The sequence below is a fragment of the Phaethon aethereus genome, assembly GCF_964289735.1.
Source record: "Phaethon aethereus genome assembly, chromosome: 6".
Lineage (NCBI taxonomy): Eukaryota > Metazoa > Chordata > Aves > Phaethontiformes > Phaethontidae > Phaethon > Phaethon aethereus.
Window position 1 is genome coordinate 6,555,879 of NC_138580.1, and position 17,069 is coordinate 6,572,947.

The 17,069-nt window shown below is 42.6% G+C and overlaps 1 protein-coding gene across 1 annotated transcript in view; it reads left to right on the plus strand.

Annotated features, from left to right (window-relative positions):
* LOC309406125 (von Willebrand factor D and EGF domain-containing protein-like) overlaps positions 1 to 17,069 on the plus strand; it is a gene marked incomplete at its 3' end in the record, with an annotated part of 194,780 nt that overhangs the window by 45,141 nt on the left and 132,570 nt on the right. Inside the window, exons 3-6 of the mRNA XM_082001163.1 lie at positions 4,421 to 4,649; positions 7,239 to 7,471; positions 15,467 to 15,556; positions 16,773 to 16,908. Of these exons, the coding sequence (XP_081857289.1) occupies positions 4,421 to 4,649; positions 7,239 to 7,471; positions 15,467 to 15,556; positions 16,773 to 16,908 (688 nt within the window). The remainder of the gene's footprint in view (positions 1 to 4,420; positions 4,650 to 7,238; positions 7,472 to 15,466; positions 15,557 to 16,772; positions 16,909 to 17,069) is intronic.

Here is a 17,069-nt window from a genome sequence, read left to right on the forward strand (position 1 = left end):
TCTCTGGGTACATGATACAGATGCACCGAACGACACAAATTTAGGATTTACAACAGCATAGTTTACTTCGCTGACTTGCCATTACATTGACCAGTTGCAAGCCCAAGTAAACGTGTCAGCTGAAGCAATCAAACGCACGCGATCCCTTACACGGGGTGTTAATCCACCACGCGCTGCAGCTCGCCATCCAGGGCACCGCTTAAGACATACAGGAGGGACAGGATCTGTGGGGAGGGAGATTGTTCCTCACTAGACCTGCCGATTCTCTCAGAAATAAGTGGACGGGCTGTGGTCACACACTTGGTTACCGGTGTCGCTAGTGTTGTAACCGATTGTCCTTCCTGCTGCGCAGCTTCCATTTTGAGTGAGAAAGGCTGATTCTGCATCGGTGTTGCCGTGCAGCCCGCGGCACGGAGCTCTCCTGGGGAAGCCCAGCAAAGCCCCGGCCTGACCCTCACCACCGGCGTCCCAGCAGAGGAGCTCCCACCTGCGAGAGGCTTTCGGAGTTCGCTCGTCTCAGGCCGCAGCTGTATAATTCCTCTTCTTCGTTTTGGAAATGCTGCTGAATTATGGCGTGAGATTCCCACAGCTTTACACTATTCTTAGAGCAGCAATGACTGTAGTTATGGCAGGAAAGTGCTGTATCTTAAGTGCCAATCCTTCACTACCTCTGTATTCGATTTTCTGGTTACTCTCCCAAATGACTGCTACAATATTTAATGCTAATTATGCCACAGCTGGGACTTGAAAAATTTTGGCTCTTTGAAGTCTATTCTCCTAGACTTTTTAAATTTTTTTTTTCTTTTCTGTTCTTATCTGTACTGCTAGTTGAATACATGAATATACATTTGCCCTTGCCTTCCCAGTCCTGTTTTCTAATTCACAGAGGCCTCACGCAGCAAATCCTTTCGGCTAGCATGGGGCAACTTACCTGACTCAGAGGGACAGCGTGTAGCTCAAAGCAGAAAATAAATGCATGCATGTCATAAAGCTGCCAGGAAAACAGAAATATTTGATTTATACCAAAATTCTTCCTTGAACAGCCTGTAACACTGCATCATAGTTTGTTACAAGAACTTGCCTTCTCACTGTCTGACTTTTCCCAGGTGCAAAGTCAGTCAAAAGGGTTCATTATTGCTTATAATTTGTGCACATTACATAATGAACTATTTCGCTCAAACAGTTTCAGTGCAAGGTTTGCCAGAACAAATCCAGGGTGCCGCAGATCACAGCGGGGGGTTATCAGAAAGCCCGCACACAACGCGCGCGGCTGACGTCAGCGGTGCTAACCCATACTTTTTGGAGCACTGAAGTGGTTGACAGACTTATGGCGAGGATAAATACAAAAAGGGAGAAAATCACCATCCTCTTATTTCAGTGTTTTATTTTTTCCCCTCTATGTGTTAACAGGGGATATAGACCCACTTTCACGTACGGATCACATTTTGTCTTTTTTCACAGCCAGAATGCACTTGCATCTGTCTATTTATCTGCATGGTCCACAGCACAGCAGATAGGTGGGTGTCTTATTAATGAATTTATCTTTTCGGCAGTACTATTACCATCTCAGCCACTTCTACCTTTGGTTTAGAGATAAGGAAGCAGGGTGCACAAAGAGTGAGTGCCCAAGGTCAGGGAAACTGAGGCACCACGCATGCCCGGCCAGGGGTGGCCGCGCTCCCCGTGGAGCAGCGCTGTCCTTTTGGGGCCGGTTACACCGGTAAAGGCAAAAGCGAATGGATACAGCGGCTCATCTCAAGCGGCGAAAGGTCTTCTACAATAAATCGTTAGAGTATTTTTTTCAATTTGTTCAGCTGTGGGTGCAAATATTCCTTGAGACACAGGTATTTACATGAGATTGAGTTGCCTCAAAGCAATGAAGGTCACGTTTCAGCAGCTGAATATCAGTAAATGGTGGCAACAGCCCTTTGTAGCGGGTGTTAGCAGCACCGGGACTGCCTCCCGTGACATGAGCGGTGTCGGCGTCCCTCCTCCTCCTCCTCCTGCTCCTCGGGCAGCAAGCGCTGGTGCCAGTGATGGGGTCAGCGGGAACACGAAGCCTCGTGGGGTGCAGAGACAGCCATCTGCTCTGCAGGGAAGTCCTGGGAGGGATGGGTAGGCTGCGCTGCCTCTCCTTACCAAAACATTTTCCTTCAAGGCTTTCTGCAAGCTTGCACACACCCACTGAGCTCCAGCGCTCGTTCATCTCCGCTGCTATGCACCCTCCTGCTCTCATTCTGCTCAGCTTGTGGGGCTCAAAACACCTGTGAGGTACACTCACAAATATCTCCATAGATTTTAAAAATTTTTATTCATTCCAACCATCTTTACCTACAGCAGAGGTGCTGAGGTCACCAGTTAGCTGGAGTAAGAGGAAATTCAACATGCAAGTAACTCATCAAGAAGATAACATGAGCATGAAGCAGAGACCACTGAGCTCCAGTTGCTGTCCTTCTCTCTGCGCCCGTCCTTCTTCCTCTGCATACAGCACATCTTCTCTTCCACTCTCCTGTGTCGTTACAGGTGTATGCTCATAAGATGTGCTTTGGAAACCTGCTACTTCACATCAGATCCCGTTCTCTAGGTCAGAAGTTCACCAGGTTACACTGAATTCCCGACATCCACATTTTTCCCAGCACAGAAAGCAGCGGTGCCCCTTACAGCTGGAAGTAAACAGAACAAATCTCTTAAAAAGTTACACACAACATGGCTTTTAAATAAAGGAGGGATTAATCTAAAATTCCTCATAAAAGTGTTTTCATGCTGATCTCCCCTTCTCCTTTGCCAGCACACTGCCGGCATGCTGCTCCTCCCCGGGGACCTGCTGCGCTGGGCGAGTTCCAGTGCCTTCTGCGGGGACACTGGGGACACGAGGACCCAAACCGGAGGGCAGGGTCAGCCCCTCTGCTCAGCCACTGCCGCATTTCTGGGGGGAAAAAAGACTTTGGACAATTTTAATGGTGTCTCTCTGGAATGCTTGTTTTAGAAGCCTGACAATAACGAGCTTCAAATGGAAATCAGACCGTGTCACGCCATATGCTTTATTTTTTTCAAATACTTTTCTTTTACCAGGTGTGCAGCCCCTGTTCCCCTGCCCCCACTTTCTGGCTTGTATAGCTCCCAGGTAAAATTCAAACTACAGGAGGGCACTGGCACATGACATAATAAATTTATCCTTTGACTTTCACTGCTTCCCCTCCTGTCACAAGCAACTTTTGATCTCGAAAACTGAAGCAGCAAACCCAAGCCAATGGGAAACAATGGTGGGGTTTTCCAACATGACCTATAGCCAAATGTATATAGCATGAGGGGCAGGTGTGCCCCCGGAGCGGGACTATTCGAGAGAGTTCACTATCGCTGGCTGAAGAAATGCAAAGCAACGGCAGCAGTCACGCTCTGCAGAATATGACCGATATCTGAGAGTAAATTATTGTCAGTATTTGGTAATAATTTTCAAACCTTAACTCAAATATCCATACGCTTTGCATGTTGGCAAATGATAGGTGATGGCACAGAATAAGAAGTTACCATTGTAATTGGCTGTGTGTATTTTATTAGGCTCAGATTGTGCTTAATCTCATCACTGAGGTGCTTAAATTAATGATATCTTTGAATAATCATGTCCCTTTACTCAGTGGGAAGAGCCTGGCAGGTACAGAGAGCAATTCAGGTCTGAGACGATCCTTTCCCATCCCTAAGTTGGAAAAGGTAAATCTGGTGCAGCCTCTCCGAGCCATGACTCAGAACACTGTAGTTTAAGCCACGTCCAGGGGATTCAGGGATTTAGTGGAAGCTGTTAATAGATAGAAACCTGAAGGTCAAAAACCCCAGAGAATTTGATCAAATCATGTATATCCTGCATATGTATTTCCCTTCAAGATTGGAGGGAGAGGCTCAGGTCCCAAAGACGTGTCCGGTACGTGCTGGAGGGGTTGGGCAGAAGCTGTCAGGACAACGGCAGCTGAAGCTGCAGCTGTTTTGGAGGAGGGTGCTGGTGTGTGATGCTCTGAGCATAGCGGTGTCCTGCTTCAAGGTGGACCTAACATCTTCTTGCCCCCCGTGCTCTGTCAGCCTTTGCTTTCTTCTACCACAGATGAAGCATGGATGAGAATGGCCAGCTGATGTGGTCCAAAGTGTGCTTCCCAGAGCAAGGATCTAGCCTGTTTACATGCTTTCATCTTTTTTATGCAAACCAACCAAAAATAGAGGAAAATACTTTGGAAACCAGTTATTGTGTTCTTTGAGAATTTTATCTGTGTGAAGTCACCTCTCTAAACTGAGCAAGACATTTTCATGCCCACCTACACAACTTTTTCACTGACCCTCCAAGTTCACCATACTCGAAGTCTTAGGTTTTAGTGATTCTCCACAGAGCCCTACTGCTTTTGCTGTAAAAAGTTTCTTTTGTGTGCATCCTCAGATGAATAAATGCGGGACACAAGCTCCGGTGTGGCTGTCGCTGAAGTCGGAATCCCTGCCAGCTCCCGGTGAGAGCAAGCGGCTCACAGCCTGTGCTACCTGGCAGGTCTTCTCTGGGGGCACCAAGGACTGCTGCTTGTTTCGGATACCCATCGCCGTCAGGAACTGTGGTGAATTCTTTGTGTATCTCCTGCAGCCTACTCAAGGATGCATGGGCTACTGCGCGGAAGGTGAGGATCAGTAAAGTATTTTTCAATAAGATTGCATATGTCTCTCTGGTTGTGTGTTCAAAGGTCCTGGTATTGCAATGCACATCTCGGTGACCTTGCGAGTCAAGCATCACTCCCAGTAAGATGCAGACCATGTAAAAAATAAATCAGCGGCCGTCCAGGGTGTTGCTGAGGAATAGTTATTGTTAGCAGTGCAAAATATAATCTGGTGTGTATTACTGAAGTGTTCTTTGCTTGGCTACAGTACGCATGTAACCTTTCATACCCTCTTCGGCTCCACCTTGGCTTGAAGGCACACAGTTAGTCAACGGAGGCATCTCAGTTTTATTGAGGCAATGTATCCAGGATGCTGCATCTAAGTTCTGTTCTTATCTCCAGTAATCCAGTATTCCCAAAAAAAAAGATAATTCGAAACTCTGGAAGGAAAAAAAAAACCAAAACTGATAACATCTTTTTCGTGACATTTATATAATTACTCTCGTCAGAAATAATTTTCAGCCTACTACAAGAGATCTAACCTCTGTTCGGTAGCTAGGAAACAAAGGAATAGCAGAAAGCAATTGCTCACTCAGTTAAACCTTCTGAACTTCAGAGCATGTTCTGGTACATATAGATTTAGTCAGAAAAGACAGCTCTTTCTCAAAAGAAAAAAATTACCTTTATACTTCCTTTTCGGCGTTTCAACAGAGACATGACACACTGAGAAACTAGGGTTAACACCTTTCAATCAGGTGAAATTCAAGCTTAAATAAATTTTAAAGAGAGAGATATCTATTTTCTTATCTTTATCAATATTTTAACATTCCCACATGAAGAGGGAGGGAAAAAAGCTCAAAGAAAGTGAGACTAAGTCACTATTTGAAATAAAAAATATCCGTTAAAATAAATGAAACTGCTCTTTAATTTCCATTATTCTTTCTCAGAGATTACTTTTTAACTGAATACAGTAATTTTCCAGTTCAAGCTTGGCTTTTTTTAAACCATAAGGTTTCCAATACCCTTGTTTGAAGAATTTTTTACCAATACCTTTTGGGTGATTAGTTTTGTCCTTTCTGTTAATCCATACCTGTTTAGTGATGTAAATCTGATGGCATTTTTCATAAAAGAAAGCTTATCATTTCCCATCTATCCCAAACTAACAACCTGCTGCCTTTTTCTTACCGCTACTGTTGAAGCTTTCACCTTTTTCCTAGGCATTTCAGTGAGGTCCAGCTCTCCTGAGTCTTTTAACTTCTTGTCTTTGGGATGTTTTTGCAGTGTCATGTATGGGGTGGAAAACACCCGAAGCTGAAAGTTTTTATTGGATGTTGTTAACTCAGTGTCTTAAATTCAGCTGTGACCATTGCACCACAGGAGCCCTCATGCAGCCCCAGAGCTGGGTCCAGCTGGCACCGTCACGGCTTCTTGCTGGGGTCAATCCCCCAGCCCCATCCGCTGGAGGCTCGGGAACAGAACGCCGGTCAGCACTTCTTAGCTGCAAATCAAAACGAATTTAAAGCTTCATAGCTTGGCAGAAAGGACACAGCTGGGAAAAGCAGCATTACGAGCTTGCAATTCTGCTCACATCCTCCCATGAGCTGATCACCTAACTTTGTCCTTCTGGAGTCATTTCCTGCAGAAGGTCATGATGTGAGCCACAGTTTGAGGCAGCTTCCCTTAGAAACAATAAAGAAAAGGATATAAACAACTGGCCTTTATTCATATTTTAAGTAACTTGTTTCTTTTTCTTACTTCTTGTTATTTACCCTAGACAGATGTCAATATATTGGTTCTTCACTCTGCTATAACAGCCTCATACCTTATTCTCTTGGGCTTCCGTAATATTTTCTACACTCCTCAAAAAAAGGTACTTAATTTATCCTTTCAAAGCATCTGAACCAACTTCACGTCCTGTTTGAGTCCGAGTCTCTAGAGATGAAAGAACATCACCCTACAGTATTATACATCTTTTTGTTTCTACTTTCTAGGTGAGTTTAACAGGAAGAAAAGTTTCAGACTTCATTACTTGTTGAAGCCTACAGAAAGCAGGCTGTATTTTTAGAGCAGTGGCATTATTCTGGGCAGAGGGAGACTATATTGAGCAGACTTAGCCTATGTACGTCCCAGAACAGCCTGGAAAGGATCTTCAGAGCATGGCAATATGGGCTGAGTGCTCTCTGAGAGTCAGTTTACCTCTGCAACATAATTGTTTCTCATCTCTTTTCTGTACTTATTGCAAAACTTGGATCAAAAGGCTGTGCTTCAGGGGAATGCAAAGCTGATGGCCTTTGCTAGAGTAATTAATTTGTATTAATCTGAGTGCTTCATTTCAATAACATTCCTCTTACTGCAGAATAAAAAAAAAAAAAACAAAACACAAAAAACCCAGGTCAAATATTTTAACGATGGGTAGTCAGTACACATTTACCAATTTTTGCTTTTTGTATGAAATACATTTTCTTACTTACATAGTTAATAATCAAATCACAAGAATATAAAATGTAGCATTTTTCCCATATTTGGTTATATTGAAATCTTCTTGTTGAGTGAACAATTATAATATTAAAATAACGTTTTGTCCTACATCCGTCTTTTGTTTCCTTTTTCCAGACAAACTCACAAGCCTGGCTTTGCAACCAGTGATAACTCCCGCGCTTGTGCAAGGACGTGTCCATCTGAAGTGCACTTACTGCCGCCCCTCCTCAAAGCCACCACTGCGGTACGTGGTGGTCTGGTCGCGCCTGTCCAACCCTGCCAAGAAAGAGCAGATTCAGCGTGACACCACCCTGCAGTCATTTTCCTACGTCGAGATGAATGGTGTGAATCTCAAATTGGGAGACACGGTAACGCCACCCTGCCTTCAGCAAAGCAGTTCAAGTACTCAGGGGGGATCAAATCCTTTTCTTAAATCTTTGTTGTGTTTTTATTAGTGCTGCTCCTCATTCTTTACACTTACAACTACTGCAGAAAAAAACACTCAAACTGTTGCACAGCCGGATTATTAAATAGCATGTACCAGCTTCAGGACCTGTAACGTTTCTTTGAATTGCAGTGAGTTCACTGAAGCTATCCGTTTTACTATTTTCTAAAGCAACTTGAATATTTGCCCTTACATTAGAGTTTGAATGCCATGAAGTTGGTATGAGTAGTAGGTACATGTGCCTGAGCCAATTTTTGCTTAGCATTTCTGTATCTTGCCGCAGTGAGAATTTGCAGTAGAGGCAGACTCAGTTATACGCACTCAGTAATTTTTATACTCATGGACCAGAGACACAATAACATCTTTTCACAGAAAAGAAGGACGGTACATTTTAAAAGAGAGGGAGGTTTGTTTTATGGTCTTTTTCATGGTGTTCTGCCTCTCTGATTCCAAATTCTTGGTTCAATAGCATACTGAAAGATAGAGTTCATTACAAAACAATCTTTAAGAAGTATATTTGATGGCTTACATAGCAACACTGATCTCGTTTCAACAACAACAACAAAACAGAAGCCAATACAAGATGTGAAAAAAAATTGACTTGTGTATGAATTCACGGCCTTTCATGGTACAGAAACAAGACTTCTAAAGTTAAATTAGGTTCATAACTTTTATAGACAGAGAGCCATTAGTGATGCTACAACGAACTGAAAGAATAAACAGGGATAATGGCCTTGTGTTAAGAGCAGGTTGGAAATAGTCTTGGCATTTTGCAGCTCTTCTTTGAGATATTAAAGATATTTAAGAAATGTGAATAAGCTTTTTCCAGTTCTTAAAAGGATGAGTCATTTATAATGGTAGCACAATCCAGATAGTTTTTTCTCATTTCTCCTTGTAATTATGCCTCCTGAGTTCAGAATCGGACTGATGCTGCCCTCACTTATATTATAACGAGGCAAACAATTCTGGCAGTTTAGGACATGTTTGTGTTATGAAGAGATATTTTCATCAAAAGAATTTCACTTGCGATCACTTCAAATCTAGTTTTAACAGTCCTGAGGGATTCAGAGAAAATATAGTTCTGTTAACTAGTGGCATCACCAAATCTTTATAAGACCATTTTTATTATATTAAGTTTTCAGTAAGCCCTTCCTTGTCCTCTACTGAAACCCACATGTTTAATTTAGTGGGTTTAGTGAGACTAAAATGTTCTTTTCCTTGCTAGATTTTTTTTAAAGGTCTTCATGGCTTATTTCTCTAATTATAATTATCCATAAATCATCGCTGCTGAAAACCAAACAATGAAGCCTCAGCTGTAACTGGGAATTCAGTTTTACATAATAAAGATTTAAAAAAGCATTTCGCCATGTTTGCCATCCCACTCTGGGTGTCTAGTAAGAGTCATAAAGGGGCAGACTCTCCTTGCACCTTCAGTGGTGTAAACCTGAAGCAACTTAATAAGTGCTGGTAGGGCTACCGCAAAGCAAAGGTCATGCTGCTAAAGGAAGAGTCAGACCCCAGGGACCAAAATCAGCTGCACAGAGGCAGTTTGTAACCTTCCACTTGCCCAGGAAAGATGCAGGTGGAAGGCTTTTTTCTCAGGCAGCTTTAAAGGGAGGCTAGATCCCCACTGAAAAAAGCCATATTAGAGAGGACATAATGAATTGAGGGCACTTTCCAGTTCTCTATCCCCTTCTCCATGCACAGACCAGCGGTAGCATCCCCGTGGCTACACACCACCAGGACACACGGGTGGCATTCAGAGCAGAATATGTCCTCCATGATGCAGAATTTACAGGGTTTTGAAAACTGCTTGCTTTTGTTTAACCTACTTTTCATATACCTGCACATAGCATGAATTTGGCCTCAATGCTTTTATAGCCTGAAATCAGCATCTTCTCTCTTCATTTCTTGATCAAAAACTACAGCCAAGAAAAAGATTTTTTTTAATCAATTTTTAGGTGATTGATATCTACACTATTTTTTTACCTGTCAGAAAGTCTCCAAGTAATAGGTTAGTCACATAATAGAACATCTATTGATATATTTTAATACGCAGTCAAACGTTAGAGAAGAGTTGAGATTTACCAGCCAACAGTTCTGAACTTGTATTGACTAAACAGACAGTTGTTTTTTAATAGCCATCATGTGTGCTTTTCTATCCCATCTTTGGGCTCCAATTTCTTTATTTCAGACAGTACTGTTGGCAGCATAATGTTCAAAAAACTATTGCAGCCTTAAATAAATCTATAACATACCACTACTTCTATATAAATGCTGGAAGAAGCCTACTCCATCTGATATGAAAATCCTGGTATTCCTAAGCCTTATTTATGCGATAGTGACAGAGGTCATTTCATTCCTTGAGGCACAGCCATCTATAAATTACAGCGGCACACTGTGAGTAATGAGTTACGCTAAGAAAGGTGTTTAGAAGAAAACCGTGCAAATTTTGCTCAGCACAGCAATCCCAAAGTTCATATGGCAAGGAGCAATTGTCACCGTACATAAACTGTGATGCACATAGTAAAATAAAATTGTTTAAGTAAAACTAGACTTTCTGACCTGTGTGCTAGAAGTGGCTGCTTTGCACAGCACTCTGCAACAGCAGAAGAATAAGCCCCAGTCAAAAAAATTTGTAATTTAGTGTCTCAATATATAAAATAACTAATTTTCACTCACAAGGGAAAAGGAGTGAAATTTCCCCCTGCTTAAATACTAGTCACATCCCAATCACTGGACCTGACAAATTCAACAAGAGAAATAGGAAGACCTTCCTATTTGTAGGTCACACCTGAGTTTACAATTTATTTCTCAACCTTCAGGTAGAAAATGAGGAGCATCCCCACAGAAACAGAGCTCTGGGCGGACTTGAGCAGAGATTTTAAAGCAGAAAGGGTCAGAGAGATGATGAGCAAAAAGCTGCAGCTGATGAGACACCTCACTACTACCCTGGGAAAACTTCTTTCCTCAGTAGATGAATGACCTACAGCCAGCCTCCACATACTGTTTGGCCGTTTGGCAACTGGGAAGAGCTGCCGCCTTCATACAGAGCGAGTAGCAGAGTCACTCCAGCTGGGCTTCCCGCAGTGTCAGGTCACGCCGCTGCGCCAGCTCCCTCCCTTCTGCAGCCAACAGCCCATCACAGGGAGCAATTTGTGATCAAAAGCTTGAAGGTCTAGTTTATTAATAAACTTAAAGTCAGATTCTCCCTGCTTTCCCCTTCCTGTTAACCCTTCTGGAAAGCCTTTCCAGAGACTTTGTTCCTACCCCTTTCTGCAAATACCTACAGCCAGATCATTTCTTCAAGCTAATGAGAACTTTTTTTTTTTTTCCCTTCAGCTTCCCTAGAAACACCAATCCTTCAGCTCTGCTCATCCTTTGCTCTTCTCATCAAGGCTGTAAACCACAGCTCCCTCCTGTACACACTCCCCAGCTCCCAGCAGAGCCACTCCTCCAGGCTTTTCTAACCCCATTAGAGTTTAACAGAGCAGACAACAGCAGCTCAGAGGCCATGATAGCCATCACACCCTTTCCTCTGGCATGATTGACTCCCTGCCCAACCCTTCACCTGCCAGCCATGAGGGCGGGTGAGGGACTCTCACCCTTGCAGCCCCCGTCTGCCTTTTGGCATGGGGGATGTAGCTAGGTGGGTACATCAGCTCCCATCCTGGAGTTAACAGAGTTGATCACCCACAGCGTAGGCACCCGCACCTTACCAGCAGCGTGCAGACTTCCCTGCCCAGTGCATGGGAAGAAGTGGCCATTCCTAAATGGTACCTTAGGTTGAGAAGGGAACTTCCCACAGGTGGCCAACATAAATTACTGACAGGAGCAGCATCCCTGAATTCCCAGACCTCTCGGGAGACTGGATGTCCTGGTCAGGAAAGTGTCTCCATCTACTTTTTAATCCAGACCTTCAAGTCCTACTCAGATGTACCTGGCTGTATGTAGGCTTTGAAAGATCACTACCAGTAAAAGTAAATATTTCAACTTCAAGTCATTGCTGTTGTCACTGTGGGGCCTCTGGCACTACAATACAGCTCAAGTGTTTACTGGAGAGATGGGAAATGGGTAGCTGGTCCTCCAAGCTGTGAATTAGGTGCCTGTCCTGCCCTTCCTGGGGGAGCATCCCACTCCCAGGGCACAGGCTGCGCTAGGAGAGGAAGCAGGGACCACAGCTTACTTGCTTATTTTCTCTGGTGACTGTTTAGGTAAAACATGCAAGCCATCCTGATGGGCGGACCCAAACCCAGTACTCTCATCTGCCAGCTCTCCCTATTTTGAGGACAAGTGCCGTTGTCCCCGGGACCCTCTTGAGATGGGTGGTAGCACCATTTCTGCCAGTGCTTTGAGAAGCATGCAGCTGAGGTCGGCCTTTCTGGGAGCTCCTGAAATTATCTGGTGAACCTAGGAGCCCTCACAGGTACCCGACTGAAAAGCAGGGATGGGTTTTGATCACAAAACAAGTATCTCCTGTTTTGCCTTCAGGAACCCAACCCCTTATCTGAGCACAGCTGGGAGAGGCTGACGAAACGGGAGGCATGGCCATGGTGGATGTGCCAGCAAGCGTCCCCCTCCGCGCGTCCCCCTCTGCGCGCGCTGCCTTTGAAGACGGCAACAAACATGAATGTGACTTTCTTTGAGCTTTTCTGTCTCTGCCCTCAGCCCCACATCTCTCACGACGTGCTCAAGCTGCCGCAGATGATCTCTGCGCTACATTCAGAAGTAATTAGGTGTACAGAGAAGGGTGAAACTACAGGCAGTTTTATGTTCGAAATGAGTATAAGCAACTGATTTGGGGGAGTTTTGGATTCTGAGAGCTCTGAAAAAAACCCGCATTTTGATGTGCAAGTTGTTAGAGGAAAATTTGGCTGAGACGGTGACAGGTCCTAGGATTAAAATACTCTCCCAAATTATTTCCCAGAGCTACCCAACCCCCACCAAATTAATGACGGAATGCTGCTTTAAGGTAAATACGCTGCTCACAGCGTTCACGGCAAAGTGGGAAGGAATCTGATTGATTCCATATAAGGGTGGAAATCTGCTCCAACACACAGGAAAGGAGAAACTTCTTAGCTACCATGGCCTTTTTCTATCAGAATTTTGTGCGTAAAAGTAGTTTTCTACTCTATGGGAAGATCTGCTGGTGCATGGGGGAAGGGAGTAGCCCATGCCAAGAAGCACTGGTCATCCTGTCCAAGGGCACCCTTACACTTCCGTCCCTTTAAAAGGGATGATGAAAAATTATAATTTTTTTTTTAACAGATCCAATGAATTTGTGGAAAAATACTGCCTAACCTGTCAAGGTTATCAGCATACTGCTGTCAGTGATGCTTTTATCTCTTTGCTTTAAAAAGGCTGCATCCTGAGATGGGGAGGGTGGGAAGAAGAGAAAGAAGTTGATTACTGAACTGGAGAAAAAGAGCTAGTATTTAGCTGAAGGCAAAAAAAACTCCTCAGAGTGACTATCATAATAATTATGTGACAAACTGTCAACCTGTAGCTCAGTATCCAATGAACGTATCTGCTGATTGTGAAATGAAGTGTGCACCTAACAAGGCAAAGGCACTACAAGGGGAGGAATGATATAAAAGACAGAAATAAAATGCAACTCATGACGGCTGTCCGCACATTTCGAATTTGTGAAGTTTGTGCTAATCTCCAAAAGTGCTGAAGGTAGAACTGGAACGGACTGATATTCTAAGAATATCTCAGTATATCATTATGGAGTGATTTTTTATTTTCGTGTTCGGTGTTTTATCAATAAAATACACCTCTAAAATATATGTGTGAGAAAATACGATGCTTGCAGGGAATGAGGCTGGGTTCTGACATTTCCCAGGATGCTGTTTTGGGGAGAATCACCGGGACATGCCTCAGTGCCGGGCATCCTTGGGCACCACCCTGTTGCCTCTCATTACAACTCTCTCCTTGGCAGGAACGCTACACGTGGCATGCTCAGAGGGACGTCTCCCTGTGAATATTTTTGGTAAAAAGCATCAAAGCCAAAAGCGCAAACAGCCCGGGAGGTGTAAATATAGTCTCTGCAATGCAGGTGCATTGGATTTGCTCAATGAGCTCTGCAAGGGGATCGTTGGTTTGGGTTTTTTCACTAGGGAAAATATACATTATCTGAGCTCTTTCTCTGTTGTCACCGCCTTGTCAGATCCTGATTTTGCATACTCTCCCCGTGGCAGCTGTAGGAGAAGCAGCAGGAGGAAGATCAATGCTCATCTTCTGCCTTCCCAGCAGCAGAACTTTTTTGAAAACTTTGTAAGCTGAACACCAGCCTTTAGGGAATGCTTGGAGGTAATAAGTATCTAATGATAACAGGGACTTATTACCTTGAGGAGACAATGACTTGTTCTCCTTTGGAGGCAAAATGGCTAACTACGAAGTATCTGAGGAATTTTAACTGTAAAGTATCTCTGTGAGGCCTGTGTCTTTTTTTCCACCAGTACACCCAGTATGACCTCAAGACTTCCATCTAGTTAATGGAACAAATAACACCATTTTCACTGAGCCAAAGTGGCTGGAGCTGTCATCAAAAGAGTGAGAAACTTTTGAAGTTAAAAACAGCCCAAAAGGCACATAAACCTGGGACTGAGCTAGACTGGAAATGATCCACCTGAAGAGCACAGAAAACACTTGATTTTTCCCATAGACATACTAATGACGATCTATTGCCAGTGGGGCATTTTCGTTGTGCACAAATGAGTTAGCAAAGAGGATGCTTCTGTTTGGAGGAAACTCATGACTTGATGGTAATGAAGAGGGATTTATAGGGTGGTAAAAAAATATTCCGGAGTGTTAAGCATCTCATGCCCATATGAATCTGGGAATATCTTGATTTTGAGCCTGTTTCATTGCTGGTCATGAGGGTTGTGCCTGAGCCGGCAGGTGAGAGCTACCGAGAGCAGCACGGACAGTGAGCAATGCTGGAAAATCTGTCCAAAGGTGTTTATCACAATAGAAAATAAATTAGATTGGTCCAATCCCTCCTCATGGGTTACTCAAGGCTTAAAAAAGGCAGTAGCTATAAATACGCCATCTGACTATTTGGAATTGATTTAGTATGTCACAATCTGTTACTCTATTTCTGAGACGAGGCCCAAAAAAAAATTCAGAAGTACAATTTCAGAGCTTATTGTCGTTTGCTTTAAGGAAAATTTCTGTAGTTTAATCTTATGATCCTAGAAATGATGTTAGCAGTTTGGGTTTTCGGAAACCAATAAAACATTAAGATGGCAGATGGTGTGCAGGCTCAGCAGAGATAAAGGTTGCATGACTGTGTTAGGAATAAAACATAAATGGTCTCGTACATTGTGTTTGGTGGGTTTTTTTGGTTTTGGGGAATTTTTATATATTCTTTTTTTACAATATAAACCTCGTAGGCACATCTGCATCATCTTTTATAATGCAGTAAGAAAAAAAAAAGGAGCTTCTTATATTGCTGACACAGTTTCTGAGACCAGATGACTGTCAAAATAATTTAAATTAAAAAAACTGCTTACCAACATGGTACAGAGAGAGGATATTTGATCCAGTGGACAGACTGAAGTCTGGGAACCCAAGGGCTAATGTGCTAATCCTGACAGTAACGTCTATGAACAATGTAGTTCTCCCTAACTAAAATGAGTTAATATCACTAACCAAGGTGCTTGAAAAACTGCAGAAGAAAAACATTCAGTGTTATTAATGTTGAGACAGAAGTCATGTTCCTTTGCTTATTAAATGCATCAAAAATTCTTTTCAATCTCAAGATTTATTCATAAACATTTTTAAAGCCTAAGCCCCCAAATTCTCTTTCAATGGTGGAAAAAAGCCCTCAACAACCCAGATCAAGAGGAAGATGCATAATTATATGGTTTTTTCTTCAAGAAAAGCTATAGCATATGCTGTTTATTTATTACAGGTCTTTTGCACTGTCACTGCTTTTACAAGGGACTCTCCTGAGCAGCAGTCATTGCCTGAAGAGAGCAAAGGTTTCTATGCTGGGATTAAGGTAATGCTGATGGCCCCGATTTACTGACTTGTCTAGCGTATCCCCGGGGAATATTTATACCTTATCTGACATGGTCTGAAAAGCAAGACATGGAAACATAATCCTTGATCATCATAGCCAGTGCTGCTTTTATTGTCACTTTGAGAAAATGTCTTAATAAATTATATTATTCTGTATATAATCTGTTTGTAAAATGCCCTAAAGCATCCGTCAGTACTGTGTCAGGTGGTGACACTGATGCACCACAAAGAATGTGCAAAACTACGTCTTCGAGTAAATACACCCCAAAGTGAGTGGTTATGCATGATGGGAAGACAGAATCACACAGAGGCACAGAATCATTAAGGTTGGAAAAGACCTTTAAGATCATCAAGTCCAGCCATCTACCCAACAGCACCATGCCCACTAAACCGTATCCTAAGGTGCCACATCTACACGTTTTTTGAACATTTCACACCTGCAAGGGTGCAGAATTTTGTTGTAACTAAACCAGAACAAAGTGAAGACAAAAATTAATTTTTATCCATCATCTTTGTACGGTCAGGCACTACAAAAACCAAATTGCTGAAGAGAAAGTCACACTGAGTGCAAAAACCAGGGCTAATCCCGCTCAAGGATAAGACTGTCAGTCTGGCAGTCCAGGAGAAATTAAGATGTTCTGAGTATCTAAGCTTCATGCCTTCATGGATGGTGTTTGAAAAACCTGGCAACCCATTCTGTGTGACATTTGAAGACATGGCAGGGAAGAGGAATCACGGAAAACTTGCACTCACCTTGCGCCTGGGGCAGAGTACAACCATAGAGTCCATGACCATGAGGGAATGCCGTACGTTAGGCCATGCATATTGCTGGTATTTCTCCCAGTGCATTGCAATAGGAACTCCTTTTAACCAGGTATATTCAAAATTAATAAATTCTGTGATATCATGCTATTTTCAGGCTTAATAAAAACCTGTTTTGAGAATAGGAGATAAGAAGCAATTAGATACTATATATGACAAATGCAAACATTTTCTTAATTGCCAAGATTGTTAAAGTATTTTAACAACATTTTCACCTTGTAAAGTTGAAGATCATTATTACAAAGATTATTGTTATGAGGATACAAGCAATTATACCTTTTCATAATTGATTATAACTACTCAAAATTTCATAAATATCAGTATTGCCTAATTAATCTGACAAAATGATCTAAAAATTATTTTTTTATTTCCAGTTTTTACCAGAATCATTACAAATTGCAGAGGATGGCAAAGAGCATGTTTTGACCGTTCTGAGCACTGTACCCATTGCCTGTCCCGGGCATGATGATTCCTGTAAAATTACTTTGCAGCTAAGTACTGAGGCTTTGGGTAAGAGTTCTACATATTGTTATTGAATTATTGTGATTACTTCTTCATGTGTTTATGTTATAATGAATGCCAATAGAAATGATAAGACTAAAATAACAACAAAGGGCAAAACCCATAAAATCAACAAACTAGGCCATATATTTTTTTGCAAAATAAAATAA